Here is an 11,687-nt window from a genome sequence, read left to right on the forward strand (position 1 = left end):
TGTACTTTTTGGCAATACCCGAGGAGTCGCGAGTGGTTCGTAGTCCGAATGCCGGTTAGTTAAATATTTAAATTTATTTATTGGACTTGGCTTGGACCCTGCAGCCTGCAGCCACGGCCATTTAAAATAATCAAAAAAAAAAAAAAGAAAGTGTAATAACTAAGAGGGATAGAGGTGGACTTACCGTGTGAATCCTTCGAGGATATGCCTCCGCTGCCGGATCCTCCTCCGCCAGGACCCATGCTGCTGCCTCCGCCGGACATTCCTACGCCGGAAGTGGAATGCAGGCGCGCTAATGTGACCGGCATTAGCAGTGCCATGACCAGAAGCAGGACCATAAAAATTTTCCACATTGTTAACGTGGCCATTTGACTTTTATTGCACTTCATTTTCCTCCCTTCTCCCGCCTTCTCTGTCTTTATATATATTTTTTTCTTATAATTTTCCTTTTGGATCTTCGTTCTCCGTTCAACCTTCGCCCGGTTGTTGATTTTAATTTGATGTGACTTAAGTTGGATTTGGTTTGCAGATTTGGCGCTGCAGTTTTTCTTTCTTCTCGCCGACTTCACCAGTTTCAGTTTTCCGTCCGTCCTTCTAATGGAAGCACATTTTCGATTTTCTCCTGTCTCTGCTTTTCTCGGTGGCAGCAGCTGCAATTGAGAAAAAAAATCAAGAGGATGGGGTGAATCCATTGGTTCCATTGGCTTGAGTATTGAAAAGTTTTTAGTTTGGAGGCTAGTTAAAAAGTTGAACAAGTTTCCTTGCTCTTTTATTCCACTCCCATTTTATATATATATGTATATATATATGTTTTTTTGTTAAAGTCAAGTTGAAGCCGCAATTATCGAGTTGTAAGGCGACGCGCCCCGTTAAGACCTCACACAGATGTTCATGTTCACAGGGTGGGGAAAAACTCAATTTCGGCCAAGAAAGTTTCTCAAAGAGAGATGAGCAAGTTCGTCACCTTGCCGGAAAGTTTGGCCGCTTGTGGAGGTGAATCAAAAGGTGGTTTGACAACATTAGTCATGGAATTTAAAGAGAGTAATTATTGAAGCGAGAGGTTAGAGTGGAATAATAAAATATTACGAGCCCTAAACTTTTAATTTTGTTTGCGAAACCGGTGGATTACGTAATAAGGCACCTTTGGTTCTTTTTGGGATTACACCTTGTAACAGAGTGGTGATGGCTTATGGAAACTAATTAAAATGCGCCCTTAAGTAATGACGATCAATTAATATATGTAATGAAATTACTTGATATACATATAAATGAAAACTATCTTTCAAGCTCAGACAAATTTAAAAACTCTCTTTTATTTAGTTTAGGTTTTTGTTAAATCCACGCTTAATATGTAATAAAATGAAAAATGCTTCCGAAGTAAAAAAACAATACTTATGTTTCTCTTTTTTTCATAAAAAAAATTTACAGTACAGTTTGCTGAAGTTAAAGATAAGGTACTGAGCCAAACAAAAAAGTTCCCGTTTCCGTTCATCAAACCCCAACTCATCCGAGCCCCTAGACTTGCCCTCTAACCATCCTTAGATTGGCAGCGAAAGATAAAATTCGCCATAAGCAATATTCAACAAAGGACAAGAAATATGGTATTTTACCTTGAAAAACAAAATAACTGACATAAAATAAAAGGTTCTTAAATTGGCACACAACTGGAGAACAAAAAAGTCATCCCATGTATCTCTCTTTCGGGTAAGATGTCCCCAACAAATAATAATGATTTGCAAATATACATATAAAGCAAGGGGTATGGAAGCAACCCAGAGGTGAGCAGGGGAACGAAATGCTGACAAAGGAGGAAAAGGTACCGCCAATAAACAGACACAAAAGGTAGCCAGAGAAGGCACAAAAATGGATGATGATGGAAAAGATGTTAGCCCTGGGATGCCATAGAGCAAAACAAAAAAAAAAGGCAAATCAATAGGCTAGAAAGCGGTGGGAAAATATCAACCCAAAGATGGGTCGACATTTTTCAAGTTTTCCGTGCCAAGGAATCCCACACTTGGTATCCTGCTTCTCCTCCCATTCATACCATTGTCATTTTGTCAACGTGTCCGTCGAGTGTCGTCAACTTGGCAATGGAGGGTGGAACCTGCCTTTAATAATGATAAGAATGTAAGACAGCGCAATAAGCGACCAAAATTATGAGCAAGAGATAAGCGACAAGAGGAAACCGCCGGAAAGGTGCCAATGTGAGGCAATATAATAATAATATTAACAAAAGAACTGCACCACCCTTAGCAGGAAAATAATAATGATAAAACTAATGGTCCGACTGGCAATTATAAAAAAAATTTGCTTATATTTTACTCGTCAGAAAAAATGGCCGCAAATATATAAACTGTGAGGGGAGTGCAAGCGGAGAGAGGGAGGCTCAACTTGAACTACACTTGAGCAATTTGCGCACAGTCGAGTGCGCACATTAACCCACACAAAGGACGCGCACATATAGTCCAAAACAAGCAACAAAAACAACAATGGAAAATGGCAAAATCAACATGGCGTACAGTGAGCGGAAACGGAAACGTTGGCCGGCCGAGCTAGCGACCAGCAACAGAGCCATCCAACCAATAGACAAACATAGAGGGGCAGGTTCCGGTTCCAGGGGCAGCCCAGAGAAAACCGAAAAAAAAACAAAAAACATTGGACAATGTGGGCAGATAGTCCGAATATGGTATTCCCTTGCTGCGTCTTAATGGAAATTTCCATATAATTCCATATTCCATATAATTAAAAAAACAGCTGTAGAAAAATTGTCTTCTATCAGATTAAATCTTTTAGAAACCAGATTATTTATTCCTCGAATAGCCTTTTTAAAGAAGTCAAGCTGTATTACGTTTAAAAAGTAGTAGAAGTAAGCTTACATTTAATTTATCCTTACATGTGGAGTTATTTTAGAATTTTTCAATTGTCACTTTTAATATATAACTTTCCAGCAGAATGTTCCTTTAACAAGTAAAGCTACGGCCTAAGCGAAGTCAGCTAGTTACCGAGAAGAGGGCATTAAGCATACGTAACGTTGGAGTTAGAATAAAGAGATACATTTGATAGACACATTTTATTGCATGCAGTCGTCGTCAGTGGCCTGTCGCTGTTTCTATTCAGTGGCTGACAGACTGTAGAACTGGGCAACTAAAGTGCCCGGGGCAAGGATCTGGTGCCAAAGCCAGGACTCATATACTCAGACCATCTAGACAAAATACAATAGTTGTGGCACTTTCCCCCCAACCTTCTGTCAATGGCTGCCTGCCACTTCCTGACCCTCGGTTGCCCTCTCACTTTGTGTCGGTCTCGAATGCCTGTTGTAGTTTATTATTCCCGCCAGCCTCATTCTTTTCTATTTGGTCTAAATAAATTTTTATCATGTGCAAAGGGCCATGGAGAACAAACAATTCCGTAGTGCCTTTATCTCGGACGGACTCTGGCTAGTCCGTCACTTCAATCTGCCATGCACTTGGTACCTCATTCCGAACGCCAGTCACTCATTCAGTTATTCATTCATCCACTTCCTTCCACATCCCCCCATTCATATACCCATCCACAGGATTCAGCCTGTTTCGCCTGTTTCTTATGGCCTTTGTGGTTATTGAAGCGATCATTCGGAACATGCACAGAGGTTTTTCTCTATTTTCTGCTTTATTCCTCCCCCAACATTGGCCAAAAAGTTATTAATGGCGAAAACGTTTAACATGCGAAAAATTTAAGAAATTGCTTTCATATTACGACATTAATGGAGGCGCGAACGATACGATTGTACCATATCTGATTTTTAGTGCCGTTGAGATTAATGCTTCCGGATAAAAGTACATCTATAGAAATAAATCTATAGCCATATATGTAAAGACAAGCCTTGGTTGACACATGGCCAACACTTAAGCCACTGGCTTTATGCCTCAGCAACCGTTGAAATTTATGTCCTTGCAAAGGAAATATCTTCTCATGTTGTACTTCCACGCACAGTCGCACATTTATATATAAATATTTATGGTTTATATGTACTTGCGGTCAGCCAGACGGCGTCAAATTGTTTTCGATGTTGTGGCCTAGTTCGATTAACTTTGATGGCTGAGTTAACGATAAATGTTAGCAACGTTTTTCTATATTACCAAGCTTATGGGGGAAATTGATTATTCTAACAAAACTTATTTCACGAACAGTTAAGTTCATGAGCTGAGATAAAAAGAGCGAAACCTTAATAAGTTTTAATATTTAAGGGATATTCTTTGCAGCTAAATTCCTAACCTATTAAATAAAAGATACAAAATTTGCGAAAGCCGAAAAATCATGAAATGGATTTAGCCAAGGAAGAGCCTTCGATATACAAATCAAACAGATGCCTCAAAAGAGGGACAAAAAGCCAGAATTAAGCCAGGGAAGACTCCTTCTATGTTTTCCTTCCCCTTTTAAAATATCATCCTCTCCATGGCTGTTTCAATAAACTTATGCAAATATTCAATTTGGGGAAGTTTTTTTTTTGACAAATGATAAGGCCAAACAAAAGGCAGCCAGACAAATAAAGTTTTCACACCCGAAAAAAGGCGGTTGAATAAGGGATAAGGAAAGAGATATCCGGCGGTTTGCTTAGGAAAATTAAAATGGGAAACGCATATGTATGTATGTAAACGTGAACGGGAATGGAAATGGTGAAGGAGAAGGGGAAACGGAAGCCAAAGGAATGAGCGGAAATGCAGAGTTCTAAACAACTTTTCACCGGGTTTTCCATCATGTAAGGCCCACCAATCAACCTAAACAACTTATTCCTGGCTCACAGAGCAGCATATCCCTCCCCGATCCCCTTGTAAAAGTAAACCGAAGTAAATTTCAATTTAACCTTCATCGAGCAAAACTCATTTATATTTATAAATTCGCCGACAACGATGCAGGAAAAAAGAATAAAATAAAAAACAGTAAGAGACTGAGAAAGAGACGGAATATGTAACCAGTATAAATAAATGCCAGGCGGGCGGGAAAAAGGAAAAACACAATAAATAAAAATGCGTGTGTGTCTGTGGTGGCATAATAAAATTGCACCAAAAGCAGCAACAACCCAAGAAAATATACAAGCAAAACGAACACGATCCACATTCAAAGAAAACCCCAGAAAATGGTACAGCATAAGGTTAAGGACGAAGGTAACGAATAATAAAAGTGAGGCAGGCCCACACGGAAGTGCGGCCAAAAGGGATAAAAATCCATCAAACTTGCAAATAAGCCGCAAGACGAGCAAGATGAGTTTCAGACTCAGCTCGTAGAAGTCCATATAGTTATATGCCGAAAATGGAAGTCGCACTGAGCCCCCTCAAAGAATTCCCTCTTGGCTAAAGGCGGACATTGGCATCGTAAAAGGCAAAAATATTGCGCAAAATAATGTTTCATTTCGGTAAAATAACATACTCATCATTGAATATACAATATAAATGCAATGAGCAAGTCAAAGCAGTAAAGGCCGAAATGGGGAATATTTGACCCACACGTTTAATGGCAAACTTGGGTGAAGGAACTTTGACTGCTTAAATTATACTTGAACCGAAATTTCTATGATTAATTGCGGACATTTATTAAAATTTTACGATGTCCAGCAATTTACAATAATGGTTTAATTATGCATATTTATACCTTGATCATAATAAACTTAGATTTGAAGTTAAAACATTATATCGAAACTTTACTATAAATGTTAAAAACTTTTAGGCACTTTGGATAAATCCTACGAGAAGAAAATGTAACTTATTAAAAATTATATTTTGGTGAAGAAATAAAAAAGTATCTCCCGAATTTAAAACACCTTTTAAGCGTATTATTTTTGGCACAAATCAATCAATTTAAGCAATGCCAGACTTCTCAGAAATGGCAGCCTATCCAATTGCTCTGAGCGACTCCAATTGCATTTTCTTTTCCAGGAACTTAACCAAACTCCCAAAGGACTGTGCTACCTACTCAAACATCTCCGGCAAAAGGTGAAAATTGTTTTGGAATCATCGCAGACACAGCACTTTTACCCGTCGTCCGCCAAAGTCGGAAAACCTCAGAGCAGACATCTGTTTGCTTCTTTTGGGCGCAATTTCGTGGCACGCCAGGTTTGTTTGCTGTTTGTTAATATACAATTTTTTATGCCGTTTCATTCTGTTATTGTTCAGATCGATTACGGTTACAAGTGCCAGATACTTGAGCGTGAAATTCGGCGGAAAACGCACGTGTCTACCAGCTGCCTTTTATTCAAGTTGATATTCCTGTTTTCCTTTTGGATAGTCTGTCATTAGGAAGATTGATTTCAAAAGCGTGGAAAATTTTCCCAATAGCACCTTTTGTTATGTGGAAAGCAACCGCACGCAAAGCATACTCATTCTTCTTACTAAGCGAAGTGGAATTTGTGGGATTGTTCATTATGTGTTCCCTACATGTGCTGGTTTGTGAAGTACTACAATACTTAATTAATAACCCTATATACAATCATTTAAATTAGTCCAACTAATTTCGAGGCTATATTCTAAAATATCTTTATTTTAATAACCCAAAAACGTAATGAACAAACGAACATTTTAAGACATTTGCACCATAGCCCAATTTAAAAATTTAGCTTTCCTTAAATACCAAAATTTAACAGAACAAAACTCAGAGCAAATGAAGATTTACATTTCAATTTGCATTGGTGCAGAAGGCAAAGAAAAACTTTCTTAATGCACGCATTAAAAAAGAATGATGAAATTGCATAAAACTTTAACTGAGTTGTAAGCAAAACTGCGGTGGGTTTGAAGGAGCGGAAGGGTAAAAAGTACATTAAAATCACATTAACCCGTCAACGGTGAAGGTTGGTTGGGTGTGCGTATCTTTTGTTTATACATTTCGGCTTAATGCCTTTTTGAAGTAAGCACACACTCGTGGATAATGTTATACGTACTCCTGATAAGCCATATATATATATATATGCACGTAAACTAACCCCTAACTGCTTATTCCTTTGGGAAATGTATCTTTTCCCCTCTCCTATTTCAGTTGGACCCATTGCACGTAATTGACTTTTCGCCATAAATTTGTACTCCAACATGCAGGCTTTTCCATTTCCCCCTCCCTTGGCAGCTCAATTAGCCATTAAGCTTTTCGAAATTGTCAAAAATGTTTTAAGGGGAGCAGTACGCCAGCACAGCCAATCAAAAATTCAGCCTACGCACTTGTATCTCTACATTTGTATCTCGGCATTTGTATCTGCCTGTGGCAGAGGACAACCAGAGCTTCGGTCAAAAACGCACACCCCTTCACCGTTATCTCCGTTTTCGGGGTAGCCGTGCGTGTCCATTTAGACGCTTTGCATTGGCTCTGCTGGTGGCTCATTTGCATATTTTAATTGTCCAAAAATGAGAGGGAAATTCGTAAAATCACTGCAAGACTTAAATATTAACTTTGCCAGCAGTTTGTAATTTCTCACTCTTTCACTTCCATTTACTGAACTAATTTATTTATTTTCTCCGAAACTAAGCAGCAAATGTAAGCAAGTACTTCGTCGTGGCGGAGGTTGAAGGGAAACTCCTGACGTTGTCACTTTTCTCTAATGAAAGACGGCATGCAAATTTAATAAACAGGCGAAAGGCATGAAATTTGGGTCCTCTTCAGGTGGGCTGTTCACAACTTTAGTTGGGCAGAACTCGAGGAAGTGCAACTTTAGGGCCAGGACAGTGACTGCTCTTTTTGGCAGTGCTCCATTATTTGCAACAAAATATAATGAAATATCTAATTAAAATTAATTTTTATTTATTATCTCGACGTAATTGTAACACTCATTTTTAACGAGCACTGTTTAATAATATGAAAGTTGTGTGGCTTGCAACTTTTGAAGTCATACAATTATTTCTTTAAAGCCAAATAAACAATGAACCTATTTTATTTAATAAAACAACATTAAATTTACATTAAAATTATACTGCGAAGTAAAATTCAAATATTGGTAAAAAGTGTTGATATTTTACTTCTGCAAGAAATTATCAGAAGCATTTACTTATCTTTTCGAAAGTCTTTTTGTCCATTTTATACCACTACTTTATTTTGCATTGCTAGACAAAGGAATGGAAATAAAAAAGATGAGCAAGACGAAAAAAAAACAAGTAAATAAACTTTAGGCAAAAAGTTTTTGGCAACTTTCTGGCAGTCAGTTGGCGCATTTTAAGTTACGGCAATCGACCCAGTGGCGTAGCGGCAAAGAGGAAAAGAGGGGTATCACGGGGGAATATAAGTTGCGAGCGACGGGGGAAAAGTGAAGGGGCGGCAAAAGTGAAAAACTGGCGCATCGAGACAAGAGCTTAAACCGCGAATTCCACAGCTTCAACACTGAGAAAATACCAGTAATGTCTGCAGTAACAAAAAACGAATCAAACATTTTTTTAAAAATATGTAAATTATATTTAAAAATAAAAAAAGCCTAATTTTACTTGATTACTTTTCTCACAGTCACTGTTAACTATATCAGTCCAACCAGACGAACAATTTTAAAACGAGCCATTATTCCTGTTTTAATTATGCATGTACCACTTGAAATAAGAATGTATAAAGAATTTTGTAACATGGCAAACTCAATTAATTAATTACTTGAAAGTTACCGTAAGCTTAATTTATCTGAGCCGTTTTTCTCTAACTGCAGCAACTGCGAGGGCGGTTGGCAATTTCAACTTTAGTTAGTAAACTTTTAGGCAAAAAGTCACTCTTAAAGAGCAAAAAGTGAGCTCGTCCAACTTACCTGGCGAGCAATTTAAATTTGTCCCACGCAGGATAATCCTTTATTGCAGTTGTTGCTATTTGTGTTTGCTGCTGCTGCTGCTGTTGCTTCTGCTGCTGCTGTTGTTGCTAATATTATTGTTGCTACTGTTGCTGGACTTTTGTCACGCACAAGAAGGCAGTGGGCCAAGCCAACTTTGAACTGACCACGTGACCATCAAAACACAAACAAACACACGGTAACGAGAATACACACACCGGGCCACACGAACAACAACAACAACACGCACACACACACACACACAACGAAGACACTGGGCCACTTGCAAATACTTAGTTGCTGGTTTTAATGTATGCCCCAAACGAGAACAGGGCAATTAAATCGCCTAAGAGGAGCCGTTGTGTAGCCTTTTGTGTGTGTGCAACAATATCAGCTGCTCGCTGAGTAAGTCGCATGATTTTATTTGCCTTTATTATTCTGAAAACCAACAGCACGCAAACCTCAATGCAGTTCAAGCCCCCAACCAAATTGGCGCAGGTATATTCTAATTAGCTCTTATTGATTTCGATAATTGGTCCTTTCTGGCGGTACGAGATTTATATTTATTCGCGAAACAGCGCACCCGATTCCCTGCGTTTGTGGGTGGGTGTGAGAGTGTGTGTGCAGGACGAGACCCGATAACTTCGCTAATTCGATGGCTGCCGCAGCGAGCGTCAGCATCCCTGCAAAACCACGTTCAAAACAGTCCGACGGCTGAGCTTCAACTGAATCGGCCTGGCCAACTCAGAGCCCCATAAGCCCCACAAGCCCCACAGACCCCACAGTCCCCGCCGGAAGTCGGCCGCCCGAAGCTCCGCTTCTCGGTAGCCGAACCCCGAAAACGAGCCCGATCCGAGCTGCAGGACAAGAGCCGAGCGCAGCAAAGGATAACACGAGGGCGAAACTCACGAGCATCTCGCAAGGCAGCTGAGTAAAGAGAGCGAAATGAACTGCTAGCTCTCTGTGTTAACAAAATTAAATTATTAAAAATGCAATCAAACGCGTTTGCTAATCTTTTTCAACTCATTTAAAAGTAAATGCATATCGTTAGCAAATAAATATATTACACATATAAATAACTTGTTAGCAAGCTTAAGAAATTATTTATTATTTTCACCAACATAACCTAAAGAAATAATATTTAATTTTTTATCTACCGTTCACCTTATTTACTTTATTAGTTACTTACTTTAGTATGTTTTGAATAACACATTTTCTAAAATTGGCAATAAGGCAAAATATATAATATTTTTATATATTTATTTTACCTATTGTCTCTATTATCAACCGCCTATATTTTGATCGGTAATTGTGAGATTTAGAAATTAGAGATAAGAAAACAGGAGATTTTCATGCAGTAGCTGAATTCAAAGTTTCAAAACGAATAATCACAGAGCAAAACGCAAAGAGTAAAACTCTTATACTTTCCTCAATTTTGGTATAAAAGTGGTTCAATGTCTTGGCTAAGTTTGGACTCCATCCACTATGTAAATGTATGTAACATTTTGTAAAATGTTGCGTTCTTCAAATTTAAAAAAATTTTTGAGTTAACATAATGCTGAAACTAGAATTAGGCAGAAAAGTTAAATAATAAAAAGTTGAATATGAAATGTTGCATGGACTAATAGCTATAAAAAGCATAACGAATACTAAATAATTGAACTCTGTCATATAGCTGAAAGAAAAAGCGAGATTTGATTTTCATTTTTTCCTGTAGCTTTTACCTTTCCATCGGCCACCAATTACAGATCAAATCCAATCAAAACTAGGAATTACCAGCTAATTAACTACAGAGTTACCTCATCCTCTTGCGCCATGGCTCCTTCCACCAGTTTTATCAACCATCGTCGCATCGCTTTTAACTGCAATCACTCAGAGTAAAAATTGTCGTCAAGATACGTACAAACTCATACAAGACGCGTAAAAAATGGCAAGCGAAGGAGGCAGGCAGAAAATAAAACCCGAAAATGAATTGCAGCGAAATGTTCAAACACACTCTACGAAATTGACTTAAATAAATAAATGGCATAAAAACAAAGACAAAACACATGCGCAGCAAGGAAGTGAATCGAGAGGCAGGGGACAACGGCGTGTCATAGAAACAAAGTGCATTCCCAGTTGGAAAATTGGGTGGGAAATTCCTAAAGAAGAGGCGGGTTGACTTGGTTGTTGTGTTAGCTTGTTGCAACATTTTCATTTCATTTTATTCAGTTCAGTTCAGTTCAGTCAATGCAATGCAATGCAACGTTCGAATGCAAGAATTGTGCAGCAAAGTGCAGCAAAGACAACGCTTAGTAGCTCATCCATTTTCATTTGTATTAAGCAAAAGGCAAAGGACATGGCCAAGTTGCAGAGGAATCTCAATCTCCTCGCGTTTTCCGCTCGCGTCAAATAAAAGCGTTGGCATTACTCAGCAAATACTTGTTTGCTTGTTGCCTTGACAAAAAGTCTATAACCCGCCCCCCTATAACCACCCCAAAACCCTCCAAAAACCCCCTTCATTCCACCATTTTATGCTTTCCCCGGGGCTGCTGCTCGTTAGCACAGCTGCCAAGAGAATTTATCTTACTCTCCCACGAATGCAACTCGATTGTATTTTATTTTATTTTTGCACTCATTGTTTCTGTGTGGCATATTGGACGTATTGTTAGCCCCACAATGATCGATGCAAATTGATGCGTATTGTTAATGGAATTTCTTCCATGCGCAAGAACAGTATGGCAAAGTATGCCACACAAATTGGGCGGTAAACAAAGGGAAACCAAGAAAGTATATATTGTCAAGCTCACATTCGGCTTAGTATGTCATGCAACTCTCTAGAGATTTTGACATTGCTTTGATTTAAAGACAAGATATCAGTGGTAACTATATGTAATTTATGTATATTTAGCTTTCAAACATACAGTTACTACAGGTTCAGCATTTATCCGAT

At 38.6% G+C, this 11,687-nt stretch overlaps 1 protein-coding gene across 2 annotated transcripts in view; it reads right to left on the reverse strand.

Moving 5' to 3' along the window:
• LOC117145130 (neural cell adhesion molecule 1) overlaps nucleotides 1–9,468 on the reverse strand; it is a 65,100-nt gene extending 55,632 nt beyond the window's left edge. For both annotated transcript variants that reach the window (XM_033310663.1, XM_033310654.1), the window contains exons 1-2: nucleotides 8,738–9,468; nucleotides 185–650 (exon numbers count right to left, since the gene is read on the reverse strand). In XM_033310663.1, coding sequence (XP_033166554.1) covers nucleotides 185–389 — 205 coding nt within the window. In that variant the 5' untranslated portion in view covers nucleotides 390–650; nucleotides 8,738–9,468. The remainder of the gene's footprint in view (nucleotides 1–184; nucleotides 651–8,737) is intronic.
• Between the last annotated feature and the right edge of the window lie 2,219 nt (nucleotides 9,469–11,687).

The sequence above is a fragment of the Drosophila mauritiana genome, chromosome 2L (assembly GCF_004382145.1).
Source record: "Drosophila mauritiana strain mau12 chromosome 2L, ASM438214v1, whole genome shotgun sequence".
Lineage (NCBI taxonomy): Eukaryota > Metazoa > Arthropoda > Insecta > Diptera > Drosophilidae > Drosophila > Drosophila mauritiana.